The sequence below is a fragment of the Trematomus bernacchii genome, unplaced genomic scaffold (genome assembly GCF_902827165.1).
Source record: "Trematomus bernacchii unplaced genomic scaffold, fTreBer1.1, whole genome shotgun sequence".
In the NCBI taxonomy this organism is placed as follows: Eukaryota; Metazoa; Chordata; class Actinopteri; order Perciformes; family Nototheniidae; genus Trematomus; species Trematomus bernacchii.
Window position 1 is genome coordinate 10,655,291 of NW_022987739.1, and position 12,951 is coordinate 10,668,241.

The 12,951-nt window shown below is 42.6% G+C and overlaps 1 protein-coding gene across 9 annotated transcripts in view; it reads left to right on the forward strand.

Moving 5' to 3' along the window:
* Nucleotides 1-12,951, forward strand: part of LOC117495585 (ephrin type-B receptor 3-like) — a 61,603-nt gene that overhangs the window by 42,641 nt on the left and 6,011 nt on the right. Inside the window, exons 6-15 of one of the 9 annotated variants that reach the window (XM_034146893.1) lie at nt 957-1,081; nt 1,665-1,827; nt 2,330-2,438; nt 3,992-4,044; nt 4,306-4,524; nt 6,434-6,681; nt 7,228-7,443; nt 8,537-8,686; nt 9,124-9,323; nt 12,352-12,510. In XM_034146893.1, the coding sequence (XP_034002784.1) occupies nt 957-1,081; nt 1,665-1,827; nt 2,330-2,438; nt 3,992-4,044; nt 4,306-4,524; nt 6,434-6,681; nt 7,228-7,443; nt 8,537-8,686; nt 9,124-9,323; nt 12,352-12,510 (1,642 nt within the window). The remainder of the gene's footprint in view (nt 1-956; nt 1,082-1,664; nt 1,828-2,329; nt 2,439-3,991; nt 4,045-4,305; nt 4,525-6,433; nt 6,682-7,227; nt 7,444-8,536; nt 8,687-9,123; nt 9,324-12,351; nt 12,511-12,951) is intronic. The other 8 variants (XM_034146894.1, XM_034146896.1, XM_034146897.1 and 5 more) reach the window with 8 other exon arrangements.

Genomic DNA, 12,951 nt, shown 5'->3' on the forward strand with positions numbered 1-12,951 from the left:
AGGAAATGCTAGGGGGAGGATGAAAGAACTTAAAACTGGGGATTAAAATCCTCGAAGGAAGGGAGAGAGACTGAGACAGAGCGAAGATGGAGGTCTGCAGTGGTCAAAAAGGAATATGAAAGTGAATAGCTGAAGTAGACAATGTAATTTAAAGTGTGTAATTGTGTGAGTATTGTAAAGATTCAGGAACTTTTTTTGAAGATAATTGTAATATTGTACAAATAGAGAATGAAGGTTGAATTTAAGCAACAAAAGCTATGAAATAGACTGAGGGGATTGAGTGAGTCAGAGGTACAGAACAAGCCTGAACTTAGAAAATTGGAAAGAGAGACAGGGAGGCAGACATTTGGCCGTTAATAGGCACATGTGAACAAAGAATAAAAAGCTCAGGTGGGTGGAGTTCAAGTGTGAGTTATACTCTTTGTGTGAGTATTCACTAGTCTACTTGTATGCATAAAATACAAATCATGTTTATACAGCATTGGTGAGGTAACAGTACATGTAAGGACAGTACATAATGCATAGGATTAGCTGGGAAACTACTAAACTGCAAGATGCAAAATTGCAAGCGTAGTTTACCATGCAAGAAAGTAATGAAAATATAAAACTCAACATCTGTATGTGTGTGCTTGCCCCTATAAGCTAGCCTACAGTTGGTGTATGTTAGAGGGAACTGCATGTACCAGAGTGTCAATCACTTTTGCATTTGATTCTCTTGTCACTGCAGAAGTAGACATTCCCTCTCCCTCCCCGAGGACTTAAGGAGGGAGAATTTGAGCATTAGTGGGGAATGGGTCTGCATACTAACTATTGGCCAAAGCTTTTCACAAAGCCCACAGTCTAAGACTTTGTATGTAGGCTTCTTTGGACATACAAAGGGCATAGAACTTGAACATACATAACGTATAAAATGACAAATGTAGCTAATTTCCCATTATTTGTTTCACCCTATGTAGCTCCGTCTGCAGTGCCTACAGTTCACCTGATGGCGGCCACAGCGAGCACCATGAGCCTGTCCTGGCTGCCTCCAGAGAAACCCAACGGAATCATTCTGGATTATGAGATTAAGTACCATGAGAAGGTAAGAAGCTATGTAAATCAATGCCTCTAATTCAATCCAATTGCATTGAATTGCATGGTTTCAATTTCATTTGTGTTGTTGTAAATGTGGGAACAATGCTTTTGCTGATAAACACATGGTTGCAATGAGGCAAGTAACCATTCACAATCTTAGCTTGTGTGATCATCCTCTTTCAATCCCTCTATCCCTCCTTCAATTTTCTCTCTTTCCATCCCCTAACTTCTTTCCCCTATTTCTAATATGCTCTGCCCTTTTCTTATCCTCCTTCCTCTCTCATCCATGAATTAGAACGTTTCTGTATTTTCCAGGGGCTTTCCAGAGATTTGTGACTGAATCTGCCTCTGGGAGAGGTCAAAGGCACTCAATGTATATCTGCTCTGTTTTTTGTCATGTCCCCCTCACAGTGGATTAACACGCCAGCCAAAATATGTCTCTCTCCTTTTATCTTACTCTTTTCTCTATTTGGTTTTCCTCTAGCCTGCATGGTTAGATGTATGTGTAAGGGACGGGGTGATGATGATTTGGACACATGTGGCTGCTTTTTCGGTGTTGAACTCATCACTGTTTGTCTTTGCCTCTGCAGGATCAAGGTGAGGCCATTGCCCATACCATGACTGCCCAAAGAAGCAACGCCCGTATTGAAGGTCTCAAGACCGGTACGCCTTATGTGGTACAGGTCCGTGCCCGAACAGTGGCCGGTTACGGTCGTTACAGCAGCCCAGCCGACTTCAGCACCAACCTGCAAAGTATGTTACTCCTTTACCTATTTCATTACCCAAGAATATATTAGAATATTTGTTGGCTTAGCAGCATTACCTCTATAATAGTGACGTGAATAATCTTGTGAAAATAATCGAGGCTCAGAGTTTATGGCGGTAAAAGCTACTATGCCTGGTTTTCATGCAAATAGACTGAAATCCTTAGAGAGAAATTGGCTTAATAATTGAGAAAATCTACCATTTCCTAGCAAACAGTCAAGGTATCAGCCTCACTCTTGCTCTACATCATACTCATCATTAAGCTGACATAGAAAAAGAGCTGAATAGTGTATTTTATAGTATTTCTATGTGACATGTATTAGTCCCAGGTTGCTCTCCATTCTGCCTGAAAAACACTATAGTTATAGCATATAACTCTAATGTGAGAGGCATTCACTTATCATAGAGCACACAAATGATTGCAGCTATAGTAGTGTATATCTCCCGACAATATTTCAAATTAACCACTTTTTCACTTTTACCCTTAAAGCTGACCCTCCAAAGTCATGGCAGGAGCAGCTGCCACTCATCGTGGGATCCGCCACCGCCACCTTGGTCTTCATCATTGCAGTTGTGGTCATCGCTATTGTTTGCCTCAGGTCAGAATAAAACGTATCTAACAGTCTTTAAAAAGTCAGAGTGTGGCAAAGCACGTCTGCGCTGATTCAAAATATGTTCAAACAGCGAGAACTTACAGAAACATTTGGGGATAATAGTTTCCCTTCAAGTGGAGAAAAAATGGAGATGGCTTCAAATGTCAACTTTGTTTGCATGTCCTCCAAACCACCCCAGAAAAGTCTCAGCGGATTGCGGTGCCACCTGTGAGACCACATAGATTAGCCTTCTGAATCTGTGAATAGTAAACAACTTTGGCCAAAAGGCTACTTTCCTCACTGGACACAGCATGGTGCAGCAGCTGTTGGGACTGATAGGCCTGTCGTCATGGCCAGGCACTCAGAATCATCTGTGTGTATGCCTGACCACAAAGCACCCTTGTCTGCTGGGCCCAGTTGACTGGGAAGACGCAAGCTGTTGCTCACACCTTACAACAAGTCCGACATTGCATCAGCTGGGTCTAACCACACTTGTTTATCCTTATACCGCTCATTTGTCAAGCAGCAAATGCCGTGCATGAATGTATATATGTGTGAAAGGTTGGCACCCACTGCTGACTAGCGCCCACAGCGTTCCCTCCACAAGCCAGTTCAGGCAGTGCCTGACAAGCGTGGGCATCGGTCACGCGAGACTGAATAATAATCTCCCTTGCTCCCCCACCTCTCTCTCCCTCTTGCTTCTTCACTCTCTTCTATTTTCACACCAATACATTGTGTCTCTCCCAGGGTATTGGCTTAGCCACTGCTCCGACTGCAACAGAAGATGAAGGAGGAAAAAAATAGCAATAATACAAAACACAGAGCTTCGGCATATTCCGGAACCAAATTAGAATTTGAAATAAGATGCAAATCACCATCGGGTATTATTGCCCTGGTTACTGGTTAGACAACAAAGGAACCACATTAACATGTCATTTCAACAAACCAGCCCCCTCGCTCTGTCATCATCTTTGTGCCCTCCCCTCTCACTGTGCATAAGGGACATGTGCAGGATGATGAGGATACACAAACTGAGAGACATAGCTAAAAGAGAAAAAGAGAGGTACATTTGAAAATGATGAAAAACAAGCAAGACTGCGAGAGAGAGAGAGAAAGAGAGAGAGAGTCAATGAGGAGAAAAGAGGCAGATTGAATTTAAAGTACAGTGTGATGTCTGTAGGGCGAGAAAGGCGAGACAGCTGAGCTTGCTGTTTGAGTCTGCTTTTGTCACGGCTGCTCATTTTGGGGGTACCGAGAGCGAATGGCTTGTACTTGCTGCATCAGACAATGATATAAGATCTTTTTGCTTAGATTCGTGTTACAGTCCCCAAGTATGAATCATTTTACCACCAGGCATTGATCCAATACCGTGCATCCCTTGCTTCCAATGCAAAAAGACAAAACATTTACCAAAGCCACATCGTGATGTACTGTGGCTGCATCTCTCCAGACATTATTAGGGATCTGTTTTTCCCTCCCTCCTTTGTTCCTTTCTGGCATCTGCTCCCTGCTGTGTGGAGCCAATGTGACTCAGTTTGTTTGTTCATCTTTCTCAACAGAAAGCAGAGAAATGGTTCAGAGTCGGAGTACACAGAGAAACTGCAGCAGTACAGTAAGTTTCTTCGCTGAAATGCCCCCTCCTCTTTGCATTATTCACATACCAACAGCATTTTTCCTATACTGTATAAATGCCCCATCTTCTACTTGGCAACGACTCAGTATCCTTTACCACTAAAGGATAGCCAACATAACACTAATTAGCTTGATCGTGTAGTACAATAATAAAGTGTTAGAAACAATAGGTTTTCTGAACTTTACATCGTTTTAAAGTTTCCTTTGACATCATAGATTCACTTTCCTGTTCTTGCCACTGAATCCCCTATAGTAACGCCGGGAATGAAAGTCTACATTGACCCCTTCACCTATGAGGACCCCAACGAGGCTGTGCGCGAGTTTGCGAAGGAGATCGACGTCTCCTGCGTGAAGATCGAGGAGGTCATCGGCGCAGGTAACCCACCAAAGCTCCTGAGCTACAGGGGGAAGGCTGCTAGTCACCTCCAGGCCATACCGTTAGAGGACTTCACACCAAGCGGTACTTTCACTCAATTCATCGCTAGCCCTCTCCTTGCTCCCTCCCCCTCCCACTCTCGCCACCTGTTAGGAACCCCTTTTCAGTATTACAGATGTCTCCAGCACTCTGTGTTTAAAGTAGTACTAGCTAGAGTATGAACTTTTTAATTTAGCGTCAATCACCTAGCACCCTATGTTGTTAACCATGCCATGTGCAGCTAGAGTAGCTGTAAAACCGTTTGTTTGGTGGATTATCATTTTAGTCGTGTTTTTTAAAAACAGAGCCCAATCCTGGAAAGAGAGAGATTCTATGTCAGGAAATGAATGTAATTTAAATATGTGAAAAGCTAAACAATGTTGCAGATTTAGCCCAATGCAAGTCAAGTACAGACAGGATTTATGTAGCTAGTAGAGATGTTAAACCTGTCCAAGCCATGTATGTAGATTTATATACAGACACTTTAGGATTGAACTCTTAGTATTTGCACATAAACACCAGCAGTCGACTGTATTTCAGTTCTGTGGGGTGTAATATTTTTCTTTTTACAAAAACCCACTTGGTTATTGACATACAGTTGTTAGTGAAAGACAATGTGGAGGATCAGACCCTACAGGCTTTTTAAATGGGTTATGGCTATCTTCCATGAAATTGTTTTATGTGTAGTATTATGGGGAATGTGCTGGTTGTTGAAAGCAATTCTTGTCAACAAGGAGCATGGCTAATATTTATCTTGTGCATTCCCCATGATATATTGATCTGGTCTGCATGGGGTATTATATATTAAAATGTTTCTTGTCCAGGATTGGTCATCTCTGACCCCCACCCACCTTTAAGTGTCTTAAGGAACCTCTTTATTAAAGAGTGCTTCGATTGGATCACAATCCTTAAACCCTTTTGCTGGCAATATGTGATTGTGTCCCCTCCTTTTAGCAACCCTCCCTCGTGATGTTGTAGATAGTACAATATTAAATGTATTAAATATTTTTGGATAGTAATATCTCTGCTCAAAAGCTGCAGGAATGTGCCAATTGAGGTTGAGTTTTCTTAGCATTGTATCTGAGCCAAAATGGAGGACGTTGTGATGGCAGAGATGGGAATCCCTACTACTGCTTCTGCTACTACCATTACTACTGCTACTACTGCTACGACAGCTCTTCTACTCCTGGGGCTACTACTTGAACCCGTCGCTTCCAAGCATTTGCCTTTAAGTGACAAACCCCTCAACCCCTGTCTTCCCTGTCCCCCTCCTCTCCTCTCCCCCTTCCTCAATCCATCCAATCCTCCATCCCCTGCCCTCTCTCCTCTGACTTCCCCTCACTGTTGTTCACACACATCACTCATCGCCTAATTTCTCTTGCTTTCTTGCACACGCTTGGTGCAGACTCTAAACGTAAAGCGTCCTCTGGCCCGAGAACCCCAAAGCTTCTTTCTCCTCCTATCTCCTCCTCCTGCTCCCGCTTCTCCAACCACTCTGAAGCTTAGCACCCCCCTCCCCCGATCCTTGCCCTCCCTCTTCTGTCTCTTTCAGTTCCTCACACCCTGTCACCCTTCTTTAACCATTTTTTAATTTTAATTTAAATTTAATTTCAACATACATTTTTTCAACTCTACTTTCATCCTCATACCTTACATTCGCCATGCTGTTTATTTTAATCCGTAGCTTAACAGCACAAAGTCATGTTTGCACTGCCATCACCACCACCCCTTGACACTGGCCGAGAGTCCTGGCTTCTCTTGCAGTTCCCCCTGTCCCACCCCCTCCTGCTACCCTTCCCTGATTCCTTGGTTCTAACCAGTTAACTGTCCCCTCTCCCCTCTTTTCCCCCACTCTCCTCCACTCTTCCGTCATACCTCTCTCCCCTCCCTCTTTCTCTCTCTCCTATTCCTCTTTTGCTGTTTTTCAATGACTGGCTCACGTGGGATCTCGCAGGAGAGTTTGGAGAAGTGTGTCGTGGTCGCCTCAAGCTGCCTGGGCGTCGAGAGATCATCGTAGCCATCAAGACTCTCAAAGTGGGCTACACTGATCGTCAGAGGCGGGACTTCCTGTCTGAAGCTTCCATCATGGGGCAGTTTGACCACCCCAATATCATCCGTCTGGAAGGTGTGGTCACCAAGAGTCGGCCCGTGATGATTGTGACGGAGTTCATGGAGAATGGAGCACTGGACTCTTTCCTAAGGGTGAGAAAAAACAGCATCCACAAACACAATACACATAGGAATAGCTCTAATAAAAGCATGTATCCATGATTTTATCAATAATGCAACACTATCCGGCAACTAAGCCCATTCAAATCTGATTGATCTTGCTTTTAATTATCTCACTTTCTACGGAGCCATAAAAGGTCTTCTTAAGCTCTGCTGCAGAGCGCTCAATGGTTATCTGACAAATTCTGCATTCAGGCGATTGGTGACATTTACAAAAAGCTCAGTCTCCAATGAATCACTGCCTTAAAGTCAAATCATACATTGTCTGCCAGTGAAAGGAGAAAGAAAGGAACAGACAATAGATAGGTAGAAAAGAGGAAGACGTTACAGTGTGATGTATTAGGTGACGAAAGATGCAAGTAATAGGAAACATGCTAAAAAAGTACTGTAAGAGATACTTAAAAAATAAAGAAAGGTAAGAAAAAAAGCTAAAAAGGAGACAAGCATATATTACTTTGAATATGCAACCTTGATCTTCAATCCAATCCATCCTTATCACTTTCTCTGTTCCTTTGCCAGCTCAATGACGGCCAGTTCACCGTGATCCAGCTGGTTGGCATGTTGCGTGGTATCGCAGCAGGCATGAAGTACCTGTCGGATATGAACTACGTGCACAGAGACCTGGCTGCCCGTAACATCTTGGTCAACAGTAATCTGGTCTGTAAAGTGTCTGACTTCGGCCTATCTCGTTTCCTTGAGGATGACGCTACAGACCCCACCTACACCAGCTCCCTGGTGAGTCAGAGTATGAGTGTGTTTGTGTATCTGTTTTCATGTTAATGTCTATTTTCATGTAAATACATGTTTAAAGGTGCTACATGTAAAGTTTAACATCAATACATCACCATTATGTTAATTGATGGCCCCTTTCACTAACTCACAGCGTAATCAAGTATGAGTACATTCAGAAAAATAGATTTAATTTAATTACATTTAATTTAGTTTAATACCATTGTGGGTAGAAAGAAGATGTTTCACTTCCGCTGGCAGGATCAGGTCAAAAAATACATATTGCAGCTAAATGAATGTTTATCACCCATTTTCTTCCATTGTGGAATAACAAAAGTACCTCCAAAAGACAGAATGATGTACACATTGATGTACACTGAAGCTATATCAGATTTCCTGTAAAAATCCTGAGCCGATAAATGACTATAATGATATATAAGACTGATTTGCTCCTATTGTCGCATAACATACAACATTGGAAAAGCAGGCTAGGGCACATAGGATTGGGTCCTTTGAGATCGAGTATAATAGTCATATTATATCATTATATTATGAGCCCTGGAATAAAGAAAGGCAAACTCCGTTGGCCTGTATAACATTTGGCTTTGTGAGTTTTAGGTCTCCTGACTTAAAAACAGAATAAGGTGTATCTTTCTCAAGTTCAACTCGACGAAAGCAATCCAGATATGTTAAAACATCTTGGTGACAGACAGCAACAGTGTTAATTGGAAGTGTGTATCTTACTTTGAGAGACAGTGCTGGCATGAAATACCAATCAGCCCACCAATTTTAGTTTGTCTGGTAGTTATATGAAAGGGTTCTATGATGGTGATATATCAATGTTTAATACATCAGCTTGTAGCACATTAAATATTCTAGCTTCATGTGTTTGTACATATCATTTCCTGTAACTGTCTTACTAACCTTGTGTGTACATGATGTTTGGGTTCTACAGCATGCACCCATGTGTTGTGCATCAACATTTCCCTTAGACTGTGTTTTTCTCACCCTCTCTCTCCCTCTTGTATGTGTGTGATTCTGTGTTTGTGTTCCATCCCTCCAGTATTTCATGCTCACATACTCATTCGCATATCCACAGGGAGGAAAAATCCCCATTCGCTGGACGGCTCCCGAGGCGATTGCTTACAGGAAGTTCACCTCCGCCAGTGATGTGTGGAGCTATGGCATTGTCATGTGGGAAGTGATGTCATATGGCGAGCGGCCCTACTGGGACATGAGCAATCAAGATGTAAGCTCATATTTCTTTTTTCTTTTCCATAATGTGAAATATGCATACTTAATGTGAACTATATATATATATATATATATATATATTCATATTTTATGAGAAAAAGCCACCCTATTTAAATATTCTGCATTAAACAGTAGCATTTTTCAATAAAAGATAAGTGTAGACATGTTCTAACCACTTCTGCCATTACTGTCCTAACTCCCACCCACAACTACCATGCAAGCTGATTTTTCTCTGGCCCTTATATCTATGCATTTCCTTAAGGATTTTTCCTGTTTATCTCTGACTCTCCCATTATTTCCCTCATTTATCCTCTTCTGTCCACCCTTACTTGCTATATGTATCGACTCATCTCTCTTCTTGTGTTCCATCCTCTCTCTACACCACACTTGGAGATTAGAACTGATTGTGGTATTTCTGTCATTCTTTCTCAGGTGATAAATGCCGTGGAGCAGGACTATCGACTGCCCCCACCCATGGACTGCCCCACAGCACTGCACCAGCTCATGTTGGACTGCTGGGTGAAAGAGAGGAACCTGCGACCCAAATTCACCCAGATTGTAGCCACGCTGGATAAACTTATCCGCAATGCTGCCAGCCTCAAAGTGGTCACCAACAGCGCACAATCCACTGGGTAAGGTCCCTAAAAATCAAGTTGGTCACTTAAAGTTCAAAATCAGTATGTAAGCCAAGTAAATCAAAGCTTTAAGTCAAAGGTCGTATGTTGTGTAGCTCCATGAAGCTGGTGATTATTGAAATAGACTCAACCCTGAAGATTTTTTCTCTGGAGGTCCATTTTGAGTTGTATTAGGGTGGATTGTAGATGTTCATAATAGGCAATAATGTCTCATTATGATCATTGCATAATGGATATTAGTTCTGATTGCTTTTCTAAAAATATTCTATGGTTTTCTTATGTCATATGTTAAGCAGACCTGCTGGACTGCGTAATAGGTCATTCGTTTATTTAATTAAGTCACTTGACTTTTAAGCCGTGAGAGTCCAGGCCAAGCCATTTTATCTGCACCTGAGCCAGAGAAACCACTAAAAGGATTTCCGCTGTGCAAATATTCCTTTACCAAGCTGATACGGTGTCGGCGAGTCTCTCTGACTCAGCTTTTACAATCTCTTAACTTCTATAAAGGGCAGATTTCTTTGCAAACAACTCTGTAGTTCTCACAAATGCAGCCAGGGCCCTTATGCAAATCCAAATTACCATGGCTCAATGCAGCCCTTAGAGCGACTCCTCCACCAACTGGGAACTAAATCAATGATGTCACATCCACATTTAGCTGCACTACCTTCCTCTGCAACCTGTTCTTGGAAAGAATTAGAAAGATAGAAGGTGGCAGAGTCGAAGCGATAAGAAGGGGGATGACCTACCTTTCTGTCCCTGCATCAGGGTCTTTCTGTCTTGAGGGAGGGCCGCAGACAATCCTGGTTTAGGCTCATGGGGGAAACCAGGGTCTCGGTTGGCCACTGGAGCGACGTTCTTAGAAGATTAAGCTTGCGGTTAATTAGCTCGATTAAGGAGATGTAAAAAAGAGATGGGAGCGTCTTTTAATTAGCCACTAACGAGATTTTAAACGGGCCAGCGGAGAGGTGGCCTCCTGCCGACAAACCTAACAAGGGAGGAGTGAGAGGTGATAGCGCCGTCCTGGTCGCCATTGAAGGGTGGCTGGAGGTTAGCTAACACTGTCTGGGATAAAAGTCATCTGTTTTGTTGTGTAATATGTACTTGACATGACTGAATATGGCAGGTGTGGAATAAGCCACTGGGATTTTGTGATGTAAGGCTTCCAGCACCAGTTTCACGAGTCATTCCTGTTTATTATTCTGGAATATAGTAGTTGTCGTAAATGCAGACATCTCAAAACGTCCTAAAGATACAAAACAGTCTAAAAAAGCTAACCCTTTGGAGAAACCTTGACAGTCCCAACCATTGACCTTGCGTTTGGGTTGTTACTGTCTCGCTAACTAGCATACACTATTACAAAGTGTTCCTGCTGTGCTTCTGCTTGTGGCTCACATGTGGCCAGCTATGGTTTGGATCCTTTTGAAGCCAACTTTAGAGACTGAGGACTAACAATACTCCATTAAGAGAAGCCAGAGCCTTGCCTTAACGATGGCCCGAGGCCTTGGGCTCTGCAGCAAAGGCCTTATTAAAAATCACTCCATCTACACCACTCAATGGAGCCTCTGTATTACTGTTATTAACTCCCCCTCCATGCCTTTTTTCTTTTCTCCCTCTTTCACTCTCCATTCCTCTTTTAATTGTTAATGAATCTAATGCCATCAAAAAGGATGACAGGGATCAACAGAGCAGAGAGGAGGGGAGACAGTGGTGCTCTTTCTCTTTGCCTTCTCTTCATCTGTTTCTCCTCCTTCAGCTCCCCGCACCTCCCTGTTTCCCCCTCCAGCTCGACCTCCTCTCTTGTTCATTCGCTCCACTTCTCTCCAAGTTGTAGCGCAGTTTTATTAAAACTCCCAAGGTGGCCTCTCTATCTACAGCATTGATCAGCTAGGGGGTTTGGTTTTTCCTTCTAAAGGCTCTTTTGGTCTATCAACAGGTGTTCACGAACATGCAAAACACAATCAAAAACTATTTTGATGAATCCATAACAAAATAAAAAAGATTGAACGGCTATAGACTTCGATATACACATAGACGCAGAGTCAAACGCATTCTACAATACCCAGTATTGAGAGTGTCTCCAGGTACATGAGTCATGCCATTCAACTCCACACACATGTGAACAACATCTGTGTTTACATTCCTCTGATATATTTCTCCTTTGTCATGAAGTATTTTTGTCATTGGTGTGGCATGGATCCTATTTGTCTGGAAGACCTTAGATGACGTTCTGCATATATATTCAAACACACCCTGAGACAATGAACTACAAAGCATAAAGCATATAACCTGCTTGTTATGCACATGTTCATAAGGGGACATTACATCTGTTTTAAGTTGACCAGGAGAAAACAAATATTCCCACATCAAATTCAAACCACATTTGTGTGTGTTGTTTGAGAGTAACTCAGTACAGCCACTCAGATTGGGTTTCAAGTGGAAGGTTTTTTCTGTTTCTTCAGTCGTCATGCAATACACTGACAGTTGAAACAAGAAGAACAGAAATCAACAAACAGGAAGAGAGCTATCCATTTATGTCAATAGGAATGACACATTCCACATTCTTACATCACTGATGCTGCCACGTACATTAAATGCATTCTCGACAAAAATACTCACTTGGGCATATGCAACCTGTAATTAAAGCATATTATTATAGTTTCTAAAGATACATTTGATCTGGTTCGTTGTACATTTCAGTTCCTTGTTTAGTCATCATTGAAGTGCAGATTTGAAATCTGCTCTATGAACACGCACCACCTTGCCTCACCAGCATCCGCCACCCAAGCCTCCAGCCAGTTTCTCCACAGTCATAAAAGTGACTCCCCTACCCACCCCCATGCACACAACTCCTGACATGTGAAGGAGAGGAGAGGGGAGAAAAGAGGAGGAGAGGTGGAGAAATGGAGAGGTGGCGCTCGGCGGGCGCATTTGGGGGTGAGGTTGGCCGGTATTGGCAGTAGAGTGACGACCTTAACCCTCTCTCTCTGTTTCTCTTTCTCCCTCCTCCCCCCCATCCCTTCCTAAGTAGGGTATCCCAGCCCTTGCTTGACCGCTGTGTGCCAGACTATACCACTTTCACCACTGTGGGGGACTGGCTGGACGCCATCAAGATGAACCGCTACCGTGACAACTTCGTCAACGCCGGATTTGCTTCTTTTGACCTGGTGGCCCAGATGACGGCAGAGTGAGTGGAGAGAGTAGATTCCGCTAATCAGGCCTAAAGTGATTGACTGAGGCTGAGTTTGAGAGTCAAATTAGTCATAGAGAATGACCTTGAGAGAATAAATATAGTCTTAAGGCTAAATCAAACACAAGATGCAGAAGGGGGCTCTGATTAGGCTTTAACATAACATGAGAAACAGACATAAAGAATACAACATAAAGCGTAACTTATTCTGGTAAATGTAGCAGAAATATATCTACCGTGCCTTTTATTGTTATTAGTTTCAGTAGTTATGTCCACAAAATGTAGTACCTAAAAAACACTGTTGTTAAACAGGTACAAAAGAAAATGTAAAATATCCTGGATACCAAATTAGGGATAGGCAAAATGGAAAAACAGAAGATTATCCATGCTTTTGCTGTGATTTGGTATGTAATTGACCAATCATGATAGTTTGCCGTA